Source organism: Mus caroli, unplaced genomic scaffold (assembly GCF_978045245.1).
Source record: "Mus caroli unplaced genomic scaffold, Mus_caroli_1 scaffold_19, whole genome shotgun sequence".
NCBI lineage: Eukaryota > Metazoa > Chordata > Mammalia > Rodentia > Muridae > Mus > Mus caroli.
The window spans coordinates 52,826,631-52,842,531 of record NW_028227274.1 but is presented as its reverse complement, the minus strand read 5'-3'; the positions used below and the strand labels follow the sequence as shown (position 1 = coordinate 52,842,531).

The window sequence follows — 15,901 nt, the reverse complement described above, 5'->3', positions numbered from 1 at the left end:
ACACACTCTCACAGAGAGGGGGGTGAGGGGGTGGGTGGAAGAGAGAGAGAGAGAGAGAGAGAGAGAGAGAGAGAGAGAGAGAGAGAGAGAGAGAGAGATTTCCTGTGGGTTTTAACTTGAGGTCACTGAAACCAGAAAGAGGAAGGGTGCAAACCACAGGTTTTGAAAGCCAAGTGAGAATAGAACTTTGCTGGCAAAAATAATATCAATGAATGAAGTCGAAATAAAGTACTAGGTGATAAATGTGCCCCTGTTCACCCTCCACTCTCCCTTCCAGGTGTCCTAGTGGTCAATGTCACGTGGAGGAACAAAACCTACGTGGGGACCCTCCTAGACTGCACCAAGCACGACTGGGCCCCTCCCCGGTAGGTGCCTTTTCTTTCTTGCACCATCCTCTGCTCCTCCCATCCCGTTTCTGCATGGAAACCATAGAAAGAAATTAGTAATATATAAAACTCTTCCTGTAATTGAAACCAGGCAAAGGAGAAATGAGCCATTCAGCCCTGAGCCAGTAAAACACAGATGCTAGCTGTCTTTTTCTACCAGATCTCTCCTCCTCTCACTTCCCTCTCTCCTTTGTTTTCTTCTCTCTCTCTCTCTCTCTCCCTCTCTCCCTCTCTCACTTTCTCCCTCTCCCTCTCCCCTCTCTCCCTCTCTCTCCCTTCCCCCCCCCCTTTAAATGGGGATTTGAACTAGTTGAAAGCTAGCTCTCTGAGCTGCTTTCCTTTGATTCTCTGTGGATGAACAACATAATTCACAGGGTAGCCTGGCCCTGGGCTGATGTACCAGTACAAACAGAGACTGGTCTTCTCTTGGCTGCACCTCACTCTCAAGCTGCCAGGGCAGTGGGTCCTCTTTGCTACCTTGTGTCCCTGAGCTCCTCCCTGGCTCTTTCGGAGATGCTTATTATGACCCACCTATTACTCGCTTCCCTAGGTTTTGCGAATCACCGACAAGTGACCTGGAGATGCGAGGGGGCCGGGGCAGAGGGAAGAGAGCGAGGTCTGCCGCGGCTGCCCCAGGCTCCGAGGTCAGCTTCACCGAGTCCAGAGGGCTGCAGAGCAAGAACAGAGGGGGAGCCAATGGGAAAGGGAGGCGTGGCAGCCTCAACGCCAGTGGACGAAGGACACCCCCAAACTGTGCTGCAGAGGACATAAAAGCCAGCCCTTCCTCAACCAACAAAAGGAAGAACAAGCCCCCAATGGAGTTGGATCTGAACTCGAGCTCTGAGGACAGTAAGCCCGGAAAGCGAGTGCGCACGAATTCCAGAAGCACCCCTACCACTCCTCAGGGGAAGCCAGAGACAACTTTTTTGGACCAAGGCTGCTCCTCTCCAGTGTTAATTGATTGTCCCCACCCAAACTGCAACAAAAAATACAAGCACATAAACGGCCTGAGGTACCACCAGGCACATGCGCACTTAGACCCGGAAAACAAACTAGAGTTCGAGCCGGATAGCGAGGACAAGATCTCAGACTGTGAGGAAGCCTTGAGCAACGTGGCCCTTGAATGCAACGAGTCAAGCACAAGTGTGTCATCATACGACCAGGCGAAAGCACCTGGGTCCCCCGGGGCTGGGAACCCCCCTGGGACACCCAAGGGAAAGAGAGAGCACGTGAGCAATGGCCCAGGTCCTATTATAGGTTCGAAAACTGGCAAGAATTCTGGCAAGAAGAGGGGCCTTAACAATGAACTGAACAACCTTCCTGTCATCTCCAACATGACGGCCGCTTTAGACATTTGTTCAGCCACAGACAGCAGTCTAACGGCGGAAATGCCCAAACTGGAAGCGGAAGGACTGATTGACAAGAAAAGTTTGGGGGATAAAGAAAAGGGCAAAAAAGCAAACAATTGCAAAATGGACAAAAACCTCTCCAAACTGAAAAGTGCCCGCCCCATTGCCCCCGCCCCTGCCCCTACGCCCCCACAGCTGATTGCTATACCGACTGCAGCCTTCACATCCACCACCACAGGGACCATACCTGGACTGCCCTCCCTCACGACCACTGTGGTCCAGGCTACACCAAAGAGCCCTCCATTGAAACCTATTCAACCAAAGCCCACAATTATGGGGGAGCCCATCACCGTGAACCCAGCTCTGGTGTCACTCAAAGACAGAAAGAAAAAGGAGAAGCGAAAGCTCAAGGACAAAGAAGGGAAAGAGACTGGAGGTCCCAAAATGGATGCTAAGCTGGGGAAGCTGGAGGAAGCCAAGGCAGCTAGCAAGGATTTGTCTGGGCATTTTTTAAAGGACCATCTCGGTAAGAGCGAAGGGCTGGCTAATGGGTTGTCAGAGTCTCAGGAGAGCCGCATGGCCAGCATCAAAGCCGAGGCCGATAAGGTTTACACGTTCACGGACAATGCCCCCAGCCCTTCCATCGGGAGTGCCTCACGCATGGAATGCAGTACCCTGGTGAATGGGCAAACACCCATGGCACCACTGCATGTGTTGACCCAGAATGGGGCTGAGAGCACAGCAGCTAAGACCAGCAGTCCAGCCTATTCGGACATATCAGATGCCGCAGATGATGGCGGTTCTGACAGCAGGTCAGAGGGCATGAGGTCAAAGGCCAGTTCCCCATCAGATACCTTTTCTAACAAAGATGGTGTTGTGAAAGGGCATCCTTCAACTTCAGCACAGCCATCTCAGCTGAAAGAGTCCCATTCTCCCTATTACCATGGCTATGAGCCTTACTATTCTCCGAGTTACATGCACCCTGGACAGGTTGGTGCCCCTGCAGCTGGGAATGGTGGGAGCACACAGGGCATGAAGATCAAGAAGGAGTCGGAGGAAGATGCAGAGAAGAAAGACAAGGCGGAACAGTTGGAGTCCAAGAAAGTAGACCATACTTCTGCACCCCTGCAGCCTCAGCACCAGTCAGTCATCACCCAGAGACACCCTGCCCTGGCTCAGTCACTTTATTACGGCCAGTATGCCTACGGGCTCTATATGGACCAGAAATCTCTGATGGCTACCAGCCCTGCCTACAGACAGCAGTATGAGAAGTACTATGAGGACCAGAGGCTGGCAGAGCAGAAAATGGCCCAGAGTGGGAGAGGAGACTGTGAAAGAAAGGCTGAACTTCCCTTGAAAGAACTGGGCAAGGAAGACAATAAGCAGAAAAACATGCCATCAGCCACTATCTCAAAAGCTCCCTCTACCCCGGAGCCTAACAAAAACCATTCTAAACTAGGGCCATCAGTGCCTAATAAAACTGATGAGACAGGTAAATCACAGCTTCTCTCCAGTCACCAGCAGCAGCTTCAGGCCGACAGCTTCAAAGCTAAGCAGATGGAAAACCACCAGCTTATTAAGGAGGCTGTAGAAATGAAGTCTGTCATGGACTCTATGAAGCAGACAGGTGTAGACCCAACCTCGAGATTTAAACAAGTAAGATTGTGGAGTGTGGCCCCCGACAGACAGGGAGCAGTCTGAGTTGTGCACATGTCTTGGGCTTGATCTTGCTAGACATCTAAGCACTGGGAGGAAACCGTCGTCAGGGGGTTTCCCTCTTCCCTTGAGAAATATGATCCTTGGGAGTTCCTGTACAACTCTAAAATGTACATTACTCACTGAGGCCATGGTGTGTAGCTAAGAGATCTCTGGGCATGTGCCCTGCAGCTGTGTGTTACCTAAGAGTAATTCTGAGGAGGACTCTTGATTTCTTCATGAGCCAAAGATGAAGGCATTTCACTAAAGGGACTCAGAAGTCTCTCAAATTCTGAGATTTCATGTCCTGTCTCTGAAACACTTGGAGATATATATATATATATATATATATATATATATATATATATATATCTTTTAAGATTTTTAAACCCAGGTCACTGAGTTCCTACTTCCCATTCATCATTTAATCTAACGAAGTTTGAGCACCTGGTGTCTCTTACAAAGAGGTCTGAGATGTCTGGGTTTCTGGTTTATGTTCTGTTTGGGACCCAAAGTAGAACTCTTGAGCTGTGGTTTTATAGGGAGTCAGGAGCTGGAGGTGACAGTTCCCAGGACAGTTCCTCCACCCAGGCTGAGTACACTTGAAGTGCAGTCACCATAAAACCAGACACATAGCTAGTTCTGCCACCTTCACTCCCTGCTGGTATTCCCCAGCACCAACACCCCAACTTTACTACACCCCGTGTTTGCCCCCTAGTGAGTCAGAGCAAGAGTTCTTAACTGCTATGTTTCTGGCCAGTGTTGGGATTGAGGGCCAACTTCAAATCCTCAGTCAAGACCTGAACCCTAGGTGGAGTTACACCGTGAGTGGGCCGAGTCATGAAGAGGGTTTCAAGCTTCAGTCCCGTGCCTGCCATAGCTCTAAATCAGCTGTTGTCTTCCAGGGTTACCGGAGAACAAGGCAATTTAAAAGGCCCATGAATGGGTTTGCTTTCTAATAAGTAAACCATAATACATGCCATTGGCTTGATATTTGGGGTTTTGATTCAAGATGTTAACATATTAATGAGACTCGAGACAGCATAGTGAGATCCTCAGCTGTAGTCAGTGAAGAAAATGTGTTAGGAAGCCAAGAGTTTATTTTTGCCTAATTGGTGTTAATAACTGTAATAATTGCTTAAAATTTTTACCGTTAGCTTGAGGTAGAGTTTTTGAAATCCCCCTTACCTGTGTGAGATGACAAAAAGGAAAGCATAGACTGAATTAAATATCTCTGAGGATGTTATTATCTAAGGCCTTTCAACCCAGCTGCCGTGTGACCTTGATGTTGGCAGAACTGTAAAAGCATTGGTTTAGCTTGTGGTACAAGGACTAATGCTAACACCTACCTCAAACATTTTTTTTTCCTTTCAGAGTAGGCTGAACAGCACATGTTCGCTTCGAATGAAATAACATGTAAATTAACGGGTTTGCTTTGCAGAGGATGACATTTTAAGACAGATCTTTATTTTCAAACCAGGATCCAGAGTCAAGGACATGGCACCATTATGTATACCAGCCCAAGTACCTGGACCAACAAAAGCCAGAAGAACTTGACAGAGAAAAGAAATTGAAAGAGGACAGTCCAAGGAAGACTCCTAACAAAGAGAGTGGCGTGTCCAGTCTTCCCGTGTCATTAACAAACATCAAAGAGGAGCCCAAAGAGGGCAAGCGTCCTGATTCTCAGTCGGTGGAGGACAGCAAGCTAAAGAATGATGATCGGAAGACACCCGTGAACTGGAAGGACTCTCGGGGCACACGAGTGGCCGTGTCCTCACCCATGAGTCAGCACCAGTCCTACATACAGTACTTGCATGCTTATCCTTACCCACAGATGTACGACCCCAGCCACCCTGCATACCGCGCTGTCTCTCCTGTCTTAATGCACAGTTACCCTGGTACGTGTTATGGGTTCTAACTACATTGGTGGGAAGAGGCTGTGTTCAAATGATAGCTACTAACAGCTGGAGATGAATTAGAAGCTTCACAGATGACTTTTGGTTTGGCTTGTTTTTAAGGCTGCTTAGAGTGCCAAAGAGGAAACTGATTTAATGAGAGATTTTTATATTTTGTAATGAAATGTCAAGAGTCCTCGGGCTCTAGCCTCCATACCTTCTGATGGCTTACTCTAGATGTTTCGACTGACAGATACTTTATTGCCTGTGGAAATATTCTAAGCACTTACTGTCATAATCATTATAGTTACTGTTTCTTTCACTTAAGCGGACACATAAATGGATGAAGTAGCTATAAGCTCAATTCTGTTTACATCCTCCGTTCATCACGATGAATTAACCAGAGAAGAAAAAAACTAGATACAGATAAATAATCATATAGCCCATTCTTAATGTAACCCCTTATTTTAGGATGTCTGATTTGTACCCCCCCCCCAAAAATCACATGTTCCAGCTGATTTTTTGTTGTTGTTGTTTTTAAGATGTATCCTGTAACATGATGTGACATTTGTTGTTTATCTGCAGGGGCCTATCTCTCTCCAGGATTTCATTATCCTGTTTATGGAAAGATGTCTGGGAGAGAAGAGGCAGAGAAAGTCAATACCAGTCCCAGCATCAACACAAAAACAGGCAGCGAAGCCAAAGCCCTGGACCTACTCCAACATCACGCCAACCAATACCGCAGCAAGTCCCCTGCTGTAAGCCTCCTTTTGTTGGTAGTTAAAAGGCCATGTTTGGTGGGGGAAGGGAGACAAGAAACAGAACAGTCTTGAAAGAGAAATGGTTTAGAAACCCAGCTGGGATTTCAGGATGCTGTTCTATTCCAATACATAAAGAATGGAATGTTGAAATATAAGATGTGGTCACACAGGAGCGGAAAAAAATGTCATTGAAGCCTTTGTGGGAACTGGGAGATTTTCTGTTGCAAAACTGTCGTGTTCTTTGCCTACCCAGGAAGAGATGTGTTAGGGAGAAATTTAAAGTTATAGTGACTTGTACAAAATGGTGTAAATGTTAAAACATTAGGAAAGGAAATGCTGGAAGTTTAGTTGATACCACCCTTGTTACTAAGCAGTTTAGAGGCCACAAACTTTTAACCTATTTGACAAGTTGAACTTTTGCTAAATGCCTTCTTAAGGATGGGGGTGTAGCTCGGTGGTAGGATGCTTGCCTGTCATGTGCCAAGGCAACATCCTAGCCTGAAAAAGAAACATCAATGAAGACACAAATGAAAACAAAACAAAACAAATCCAAACAAACCTAAAATACGTTTTCTTCAGAAACAACTTTCAAAAATTGACTTTTTTTTTTCACAAATGGAAAGGCTTGCTTCCTTTTAAGACAGTAGACAGTAGCAAATGTAGTCAGCAATTATGTGACAATGGTTGATGGAAAAATGAATTCACCCAAGACAGTCCAGCTAGCTTCTCATGAGGTGACCAGACAGATGTCACCCCTGTCCCCTGTGCTCGCCTAACCACAGTAGACACTCGAGTTTCAGATCCTTCTGATGACCGTGGTATTCACATGTTCTATACTGAAGAAGCTCGTGTGAAGCAATGCTGAGGGTTCATGACACACCATTACTTTATACAGACACTCGAGCCTGAATTGCATGGCATAGGAGTAAAGGCTGCATCTGCTGCCTGCTGGCCTTGACGCATTATCCTGTCCTCATCGTTCCACAGGAGGGTTACAAGAAATTTTTCTCTGTGAAAGACTCACTCCCAGAGAAGTGACAACTGCTAGTCCTAAATACTGCTTATAAAGAGACCAAAGAAAAGCCATAGCTCCTGGGTAGAAAAGAAAAGGGGGTGAGATGAATAAGATGGGGCGTCCACAAGGCGAACATAACCACTACCAAGAAACTAGAAAAGGTGATCGATCCCCGCCCGATCCTTTTTCTGTAAGTTCTCCTTTCAGTGCACACACAGACGTTGTTCCACTGAGAACCTGCCATGGGAAAGGATAGCTAGGTTCTAAAAGGGAGAAATGTGTTTGAGAAACACTGTCCTTAATCCTCTCAGATGTGGAAGGTGTGGAATTTGTGGTGACTTTTCAGAATTGAATAATCTGGACTGTGGGCAGGGCAGTGCTTTCCTGCTGATTCTGCCCACCCTTGGTTCCTGAACCTCTCGGCTCTCAAAATCTGAAGTTACTCACTTTATAAAGTGATGACACAGATTTTGCCTATCAACCTACATTCATCTTTGTATTTTTAGTCATCCCCAGATTACCTCCAAGAATCTACTACAACAAAAGCATCATCTGAGAGTTCTCATACTGCACTGTTTAGGGGATAATGGCAATGAAACCAGGCTTAAGACTCTTAGTGTGCCAGTTTCCTTCAGAAAACTGTTCATCCAGGCTAGCTAAGTCACACAAGTGGGGCTCATGCATACAGTCAGGAGAATTATAAAGTGATTAAACTATGTGTGCAGCATAAATACTGTATATTATTGCATGAATTTGGGTGTGGATCTTTGTAAGAACACAATGAATTCTTTGTTGGGTTTTGATCTTTGAGACATTTTTTTTTTCTCAGTATAGCTCTGGAACTCACTTTGTAGATCAGGCTGGCCTCTGTCTCAGAGATCCTCTGCCTCTGCCTCTGCCTCTGCCTCTGCCTCTGCCTCTGCCTCTGCCTCTGCCTCTGCCTCTGCCTCTGCCTCTGCCTCTGCCTCTGCCTCTGCCTCTGCCTCTGCCTCTGCCTCTGCCTCTGCCTCTGCCTCTGCCTCTGCCTCTGCCTCTAGGATTAAACCATGCCTGACCACAATAAATACTTTTTAAAAAAAATCATGAGATAAATTTCCTTCACAAAGTATAAAGGTATAATTAGAAAACTTAACCTTTAAAAATAGTCTTAGAAAATCCTTTTAAAATTTCATTAAAAAATGTTTCTGAAAGTCACCAAATGGTTTCTAAATAGCCATTTTGAGTAGTGAATCTTGAGAAAATTTTTAGGAAATATTTACAGAAAATATTGGTGCCATTTAGATGACTTTGGGAGGTCCTCTATTGTTAAATCAAATGCCTATCTTTTGAAGTTTTCTTCCATTGGTATAGGATTTTAAGTCTGTATCTACTCAATGACCTGAATGAAATAGTATGGATAGACAGCAAAAGAGGTTTTGGTATTTCTGATGTTTGTATGTCAGCACCTTAAAGGAGAGCATTTCTCTTTTCAGCCTGTGGAGAAGGCTTCCACGGAGCGAGAACGGGAAGCAGAGCGGGAACGGGATCGCCACTCCCCCTTCAGCCAGCGGCACCTGCACACACACCACCACACCCATGTTGGCATGGGCTACCCTCTCATCCCTGGTCAATACGACCCTTTTCAAGGTCAGCAATCTCACCACATTGGTACAATTCTGTTTTGGTCAACAGTTGCTATGACTGACTGTCAGTATTTAAAAATTAAAATACTGCACTCGGACTAACACTAGTGGTAGAGGTGATTCCTAACAGTTATTTCCTAGTGTTCCGGGAAGACACAACTAAGGCTGTTTGTATTCTACTGAGACAGAAAGTGGCTACCACTTAATAATTGTCACTGGGAGATGTTATCTCACAGACTGAGGGTGGTAGCTGGTGTCTAGGGTACCATATAACACCCTGAAGATCAGATAGCTACTTCAGGGGATATTGTAGGAAAAACAGAGCCATGGTTGGTGGCTTTGGTGAGATCACTTGCTCTGATACCTCTACTCCTTTTAAGTTGCCTCTTCCCCATGCGAGTAACCAGCATGGTCAAGCCTAACATTTCATAACTCACCTGAAACCTGCTTCTCATCCTTTCACTGATGTAACACTTTCACTAAAGCTGAAGAGAGACCTTAGTCATAATGCGCAAGGCAATCACACCTTACCTGTCCCCATTTCTATTACCTCAGACCCTTCTTTATTAGCTATCTTTATTTTGTCACAGTTTTGAAAGTTATAGCTGGAGAGCCTGGTGCAGATTATACTGAGCCCTTTCTGGTGAGGACTTTCTTAATAGCATCGGGGAGGGGCTTCCTACTATCTTTGTTCAGAGCACACGGCAGAGTTCTGGAATCAGTTCCTACAAGAACATTAAGCCTGTAAGATCAAAATGAGCCCTCATTTTACTTTAACTACTTCTGCATAAGCTCCTGAGTCCAAACGCACTCAAATTGAGAATTTGAGCCTCAACATGGGATCTTAGAAGGATCTGGGGCAATTCAGCCATAGCCTTAGCCAACGAACTTAGCAAGACAATGTTGGAAAATGCTTCCAAATGCAGGAAATGTAAAGGAAGTGGACTTTTTTTTTTTAATTCATTCCTTACTTGATGCTAAGATAGATAGGTAGGTAGATAGATCAATAGATAGATAGGCAGGTGAATAGATAGATCTCCCAAATCACCAAGTGTGAAGAGAACAAGAGAAGGACATGCATTCTATTCTAACACATCACAGATGTAAAGATGGTTTATTTGAGCAGAATAAGTATGTCTTTCTTTCTTTTTTTTTTAATGCTACTGTAATGTCTCAAATTATCTCTGGAAAAAAATGTCTGAGATTGGCCTTGAACTGTACCTCCGGAATTATTGGCATGTGCTCCCATGTCAATTTTCCTGAACAATTTTCTATGGGACTCAAATACTTTTTTATGTGTGACTGTTCAGGTCTCTGCTCCCTTATTAGCCTTACAGATTAAGACCATTGTTCTTTTTTGTTTGTTTGTTTGTTTGTTTTTTTGTTTTTTTCGAGACAGGGTTTCTCTGTGTAGCCCTGGCTGTCCTGGCACTCACTTTGTAGACCAGGCTGGCCTCGTACTCAGAAATCCTCCTGCCTCTGCCTCCCGAGTGCTGGGATTAAAGGCGTGCGCCACCACGCCCGGCTAAGACCATTGTTCTAAGACCATGTAGACTTAAAGGGCAGGCTTGTTTGTTTGTTTATTTAAATTTGATAGCTTTATATCATGTACTTTAATGGAATGCATCATATTTAAGTCAGTGGAGAAAACTGTTACAGTGATAAAAGTCATCATACAAGTTTTCTAAAGCAAGTAGCATGTTGCTTCTCAGTTCGCTGTGACTTCTGCTTCCTGTGGCTAGCTGGGCGGTACCTGTTATTTGTCTTGAGTTTCCTATTCAGGAATACATGCAAACTCCTTAGCACCAGGCAGAGCCAGGAAGATAGAAGGCTGCTATCCTCTGAGTAGCTATTAAAAAAGCCACCAAGAACTCAGTAACGGAATAGATATGGGCTACCCCGAGTGGTTTGTCATCTGTCATTGCGGCATGAAACATTTCATGTGTGTGTTTGGCAAAGGACAAATGATTGCTAGTGGTTCTGTGCCCTTGACCACTGGGCCTGTGTCCACTCTTCTCCAATGTCATGGAAACCCTGTGTTTTCCTCCCACTAGGTTTGACCTCTGCTGCCCTAGTTGCCTCCCAGCAGGTGGCTGCCCAGGCATCTGCTTCTGGAATGTTTCCTGCACAGAGAAGGTAAATATTCCTGACACCTGGAATTAGTTTTCTGGCAGAGATGGGCTAATGGTATTCACGGAAGAGAATATAGGCTTTGCAGATGAGAAACTTGGCACCTGAGTTTCATTTTACTGTAATGAATGAACATGCTATGACAAGATGTTTCACACGGGACTTTGATTCCATGATCCTCATTCTATAAATGTGATGTACATCTGTAAAGAAATGTGAGGGGTTTTTTGTTTTGTTTTTTGTTTTTAAGTCTAAGACAAGGGTAATTGTCCTTAGATTAAGAAAAGGCCAAGCCTACACTTTTGTTAACATATTCATGGGGTAGTTCAGTGTTTTAGCATTTGACCAGAATGCCTAAGGTCCTAGGTTCTAGTCTTAGTTCTATCAAATAAAATATCAGGATACAAAGCCTTTCATTTTATTATACTTAAAATTAACATTGCACATGGGAAAATGAGTTACCATAATGCTAAAGGGAACCTTGGTTTCTCTTGTGTTCTAAGTTACCCTGCAAGCTGTCCTGAGAAGAAAAATAAATTTTAAAAAAATCAGATTATCAATATAAAATTAACACTCCCTAAAAATGTAGCTTACCACTTTGTGATTCTTCATTTCCCTGGGAATCCCAGGGAGGAAGCAGAACTCTCAGGCTCACTGTTTTTTATGTAGTTCCTGCCCACTGTTGACAGAACCGGTTGCTAAGGTGTGCTCTTCTTTTGCAGAGAATAACAGAATCGGAAGTGTCCGGTGCCATGTGACTGGATCACGTGGGGAAGCGCTTTATATAGACATCAGTTCCATGGTGTTAATTTGAAATGCCTTAATGGCAGGCAAAAAACCAGTCATTTCATTTTGTAAATTACAGATTTTATCACAGAGTAACAAATGTTGCTGTAATTAAACTTCTGTTTTATATATATGTATATATATACGTATACATATCTGTATATATACATATATATATATATACATATATATATATATATATATTCTTTACTTTTTTGTAACAGTAACCAGGCTCGCACACACAGGGTCTGCTGCCAAGTTGCAAACCACTCAGTAAAGGAAATTAAAAAAGAAAAAAAAATGTATTTGTCATGTTGAAAGTGTTAGCCATAACAGGCTGCTTACATTCTTTTCCTTTTAAATTGTAAATAAATAATGTTCTGTATCAGTGTGCCTGAACCTTGCATATCCTTCATCTCTCTCCCATAAAACCCCTCAGAAAGGCCAACTGTGATGATGACACTTGGTACAATTTAGATGTCTAATTGGTGGCTCCTCTTAAAGATGCATCAGTGTAAAAAATGTCCCCGTGGTCACTCTTTGTACTTGTTTATTGTGGAAATAAATACTTTTGGAAGGCATGGGGTTGCCAGAACCACAAAAACTGTGTTGTATATATAATGTAAAAATTAAGATGGGGAAATAATGAGCATCTGTGAATAATGAGGTGTCATTTTTTTTTTGATAATCTTGAATGGCAGATAACCCAATAGCCTGCATACCAGAGACATCTGCGATCTCTCTCTTACTTGAATAGCCCTGCAGTCTTTTTTTTTTTTTTTCCTTTTTTTTCTTTAATGTTTACAATTACCCAGTTTTAGAAGAGAAGGATTTTAACGCCATTGCCTGGTTACTTGTTTTATGCTGTAATCTAGTTTATTTTATGTAAAATGTATATTGAATGCTTTCCTTTTTATACCTGCCTTAAATAATTTGGCAATCAGAATTAAAAAGGTTTTGTTTTGTTTTTTTTTTAAATAATGGTTTCTTGTGTGTCTGATGTTACTTCTCGCTGGCTGGGAGTGAGTCTAACTTTTAGAGGAGAATTTCTTCATACTATGGACACATAATGCAACAATACACAGAAACTAACTTTTCATACATGATAAAATGATATAACAACTAAACACTGAGTTCAATTCTATAAATATGAGCAGAACTACATGACTACTCTAAACATGGACACATAGCATCCCAACAGTATGCTAAACATGCAATCTTGTGTGTGTGTGTGTGTGTGTGTGTTGGTTTATTTCTTAAAACTTGCTCTCTTTATATCATCCCAGCTATCATCTCATAGAGATCCTCCTGCCTCTCTCCCTTCCCAAATGTTCATGTTAAAGCCATGTATCACCATGCCTGGCCTAAACATCTAAGTCTTGTGACATGTGGACAGTAGACAGAACATATAAAATACGTAGCTAAGCAAGGTGTGGTGGCAACACCTTTAATCCCAGCACTCAGGAGGTGGAGGCAGATGAATCTCTGTGAGTTCAAGGCCAGCCTACAGTCTACATATTTGAGGTATATATAGCAGCCCCAAGGTAAAACAGAGAAACCCTGTCTTGGGGGGAAAAAAAAACCCAAACCAAAATAAAAGGATTAAAAAGTCAGCAAGTTGTCACTGACATATATAGATATTTCATGTCCAATTTCACCTTTTCTCGGCTCTTCTTTCTGCCTATTGAGCCCCCCCCCCAAACACACACACACACTATCCTAAGCTGGGATGTATATCAATGAACAAAGCAGACAGAAAGTCCCATTCTCATGGAGCTTGTATCTCCCAGTAGACAGTGCAAACATACAATGAAGTCCATGCACATAGTAGGTTGTTTGATAGGATGAGTGGGGACACGTTGAGGATTTGTGGGAGTTTATAAGGCTACTCAGTCTGGGACAATGTCACTAACTTGCTGAGAAGGGGGTTCATGTGAATTTGAGGGGTGGAGGTGGGTCAAAGCACCACAGTGAAATGGGAAAGCTGGTGCAGAATCCCTCCACTGGGGATTCACTTTGGATTGGTTAAATTTTTTTTGGATTGGTGCTGGGGCCCAACACTCACCCCACCCCCACCCCCTCTGCCTGGCAGATGCTCTGTCCCTGAGCTGCACACCCCAGCCCTGGAACTTGCTCAGCTTCACAACTCATCCCAATCTGGAGTCTCTATGGCTTCCCTCCAATCACCAAAGACAGGTCTACCAGCTCACTAAGAAGTGCTCTCACGTGGGTACCTTTGTTTAGCTCGCCTACTGCTTCCCAGAATTCTGGCCCAGTAGAGAAATGCTCCCTCTGCTTTGGCAAGACTAAAGCGGCATGCTCCTGTTGAGGGCTGAGCAATATTATGGGTTCCTGAAGACTTTCCAATTTACAATTAGGCACATTTTACAAATAATATACAGGAGGACAGGCTTCCCATTCAGTGGTAAAATCCTGAATGTACACTTATCACATGTCAGGCTTCTCATCAATCCAACTCAGGTGGCTGAATAGACAGATTATAAATATGCACATTAGACCATACTTAATTCTCCTTTTGCTGAGAATGAGCGTGCTGATAAAGATGGAGAGATGCATGACCAAAACCACAAGGCCACGTGAGTAGCCTCCCTCTGCCCTAGGCTTTCGCTTATTCGTGACTGGTTTACAGTGATCACAAAATGGAATTTTCTTTGCCCCCCCCCCCTTTACAGTTATGATTGCTGTCTATCCCCAGGTCATGAAGTGCCGAAGGCCAGAGCTCATTGATATCGTGTATACCATTTCTCTGGCTGAGTCTACGTTCAGTACTGAATGGTAAATTAAAGATTCCCCAAAGACAACCATACTTGGCTCCATTATATTACTATGATGAATCTGTCATTAATATGCTTCTAATTGTTTTACTTTTATAGACATAAAATCAGTCCCCTTAGTGACTAATAATAGGGTTTATTGATTTTACTAAACATTATTCATTCCAGGCCTGCACATATCAGCTTGTCCGGAATATAGGCAAAAAGCCTGCAGTGCCAGCAGAGTGCAAATTAACTTCATGGAGAAATGGGGATGGAGAGCTGTTTACAGCTGCAGCCCCATTGAATGCCGAATATTAAAAACAAGGCTCTATATAGAACCATTTATTTCTAGGTTAGATTCTCAGATGGCTTTTTTATGGAAACTTGCCATTGATGTTCAGCCCAGGTCATTAACACATGCAGAGTGAAAAGACTGGCCTTTTCCATTCGCACTGGCTCTGACCCCTACTTCAAGCGGTTGCAGCCCAAGGCTCTCTGAATGACCCGAATGAATAGCTCTGATTGAGACCGGGATGAAACAGCCGTTTAATGATAATTACTGGTCAGTCCAGTCTCTCTCTGACTCTGAAAAAGAAACAAGACAGGCAAAGCCATTTATGATTGTTTGTGTCACTAACCACAGTCATTTTCTCCCCTCTTCCCACAGCCCTCTGAGTCATAAATGCTGTTTTCTCTCAGTTAACTTACCGGAGAGAAAACAAAGTGAGGCCCTGCAAGCTGACCATTAGCCAGGCCTCAGCCATGAATTCCCTTTCAGTTCTGTAAACAAACCCTATGTAAGCCTGGGGTGGTTGTCGGCTTCAACACTGCTGACTTTTGGGAGCCAGTAGCGTTGCCCAGTACTCAGGCAAACTGAACTCTGAGTTAAAAGAAAGATGGCCATGGAGGGCTACACAGAGAAACCCCATGTCTGGGGCAAGGAGATGCAAAACAACCATGGCGCAATGAAGGAGAAGGGCCCTGCCCCGAAATATTCAGTTGTGGGGATGGAGGATAGGGGAAACCTTTAGAAAGTCCCAGAGACCTGGGATGTGAGGCTCCTGGGGCGCAATGAAGACTACCTTAGCTGAAATGGTCAACAGAGGGGAGATAGAAACTGAAGAGACCACCTGCAGTAAGTAGATAGACATGGCCCCCATTTGAGGCATGTGGTCATCAAAATTTTTGACCCAGAATTATTTCTACCTAAAAGAAATGCAGGGACTAAAATGGAGCAGAGATTGAAGGAAAGGCCATCCAGTGGCCAGCCCAATTTGGGATCCATTCCATGGGTGGGCTCCAAACCCTGACACCGATGCTATGCTGTGCTTGCAAACAGGAGCTGTCCTCTGAGAAGCTCTGCCACCAGCTGACTGAGACAGATGCAGATACGTATAGCCAAGCATTGGACTGAGGTCAGGGACCGTTAGAGTTAAGGGAAAGATTGAAGGAGCTGAAGGGGATGGCAACCCCATAGGAAGACCA

At 44.0% G+C, this 15,901-nt stretch overlaps 1 protein-coding gene across 7 annotated transcripts in view; it reads left to right on the top strand.

Annotated features, from left to right (window-relative positions):
* The window catches only part of Znf608 (zinc finger protein 608), a 104,666-nt gene extending 92,089 nt beyond the window's left edge, over positions 1-12,577 (top strand). For 6 of the 7 annotated variants that reach the window (XM_029471783.2, XM_021150773.2, XM_021150774.3 and 3 more), the window contains 7 exons: positions 278-365; positions 937-3,391; positions 4,911-5,328; positions 5,911-6,083; positions 8,574-8,727; positions 10,778-10,859; positions 11,576-12,577. In XM_029471783.2, coding sequence (XP_029327643.1) covers positions 278-365; positions 937-3,391; positions 4,911-5,328; positions 5,911-6,083; positions 8,574-8,727; positions 10,778-10,859; positions 11,576-11,582 — 3,377 coding nt within the window. In that variant the 3' untranslated portion in view covers positions 11,583-12,577. Of the gene's footprint in view, positions 1-277; positions 366-936; positions 3,392-4,910; positions 5,329-5,910; positions 6,084-8,573; positions 8,728-10,777; positions 10,864-11,575 lie in introns of those variants that run through there. The other variant, XM_085833611.1, reaches the window with a different exon arrangement.
* Positions 12,578-15,901: the final 3,324 nt, after the last annotated feature.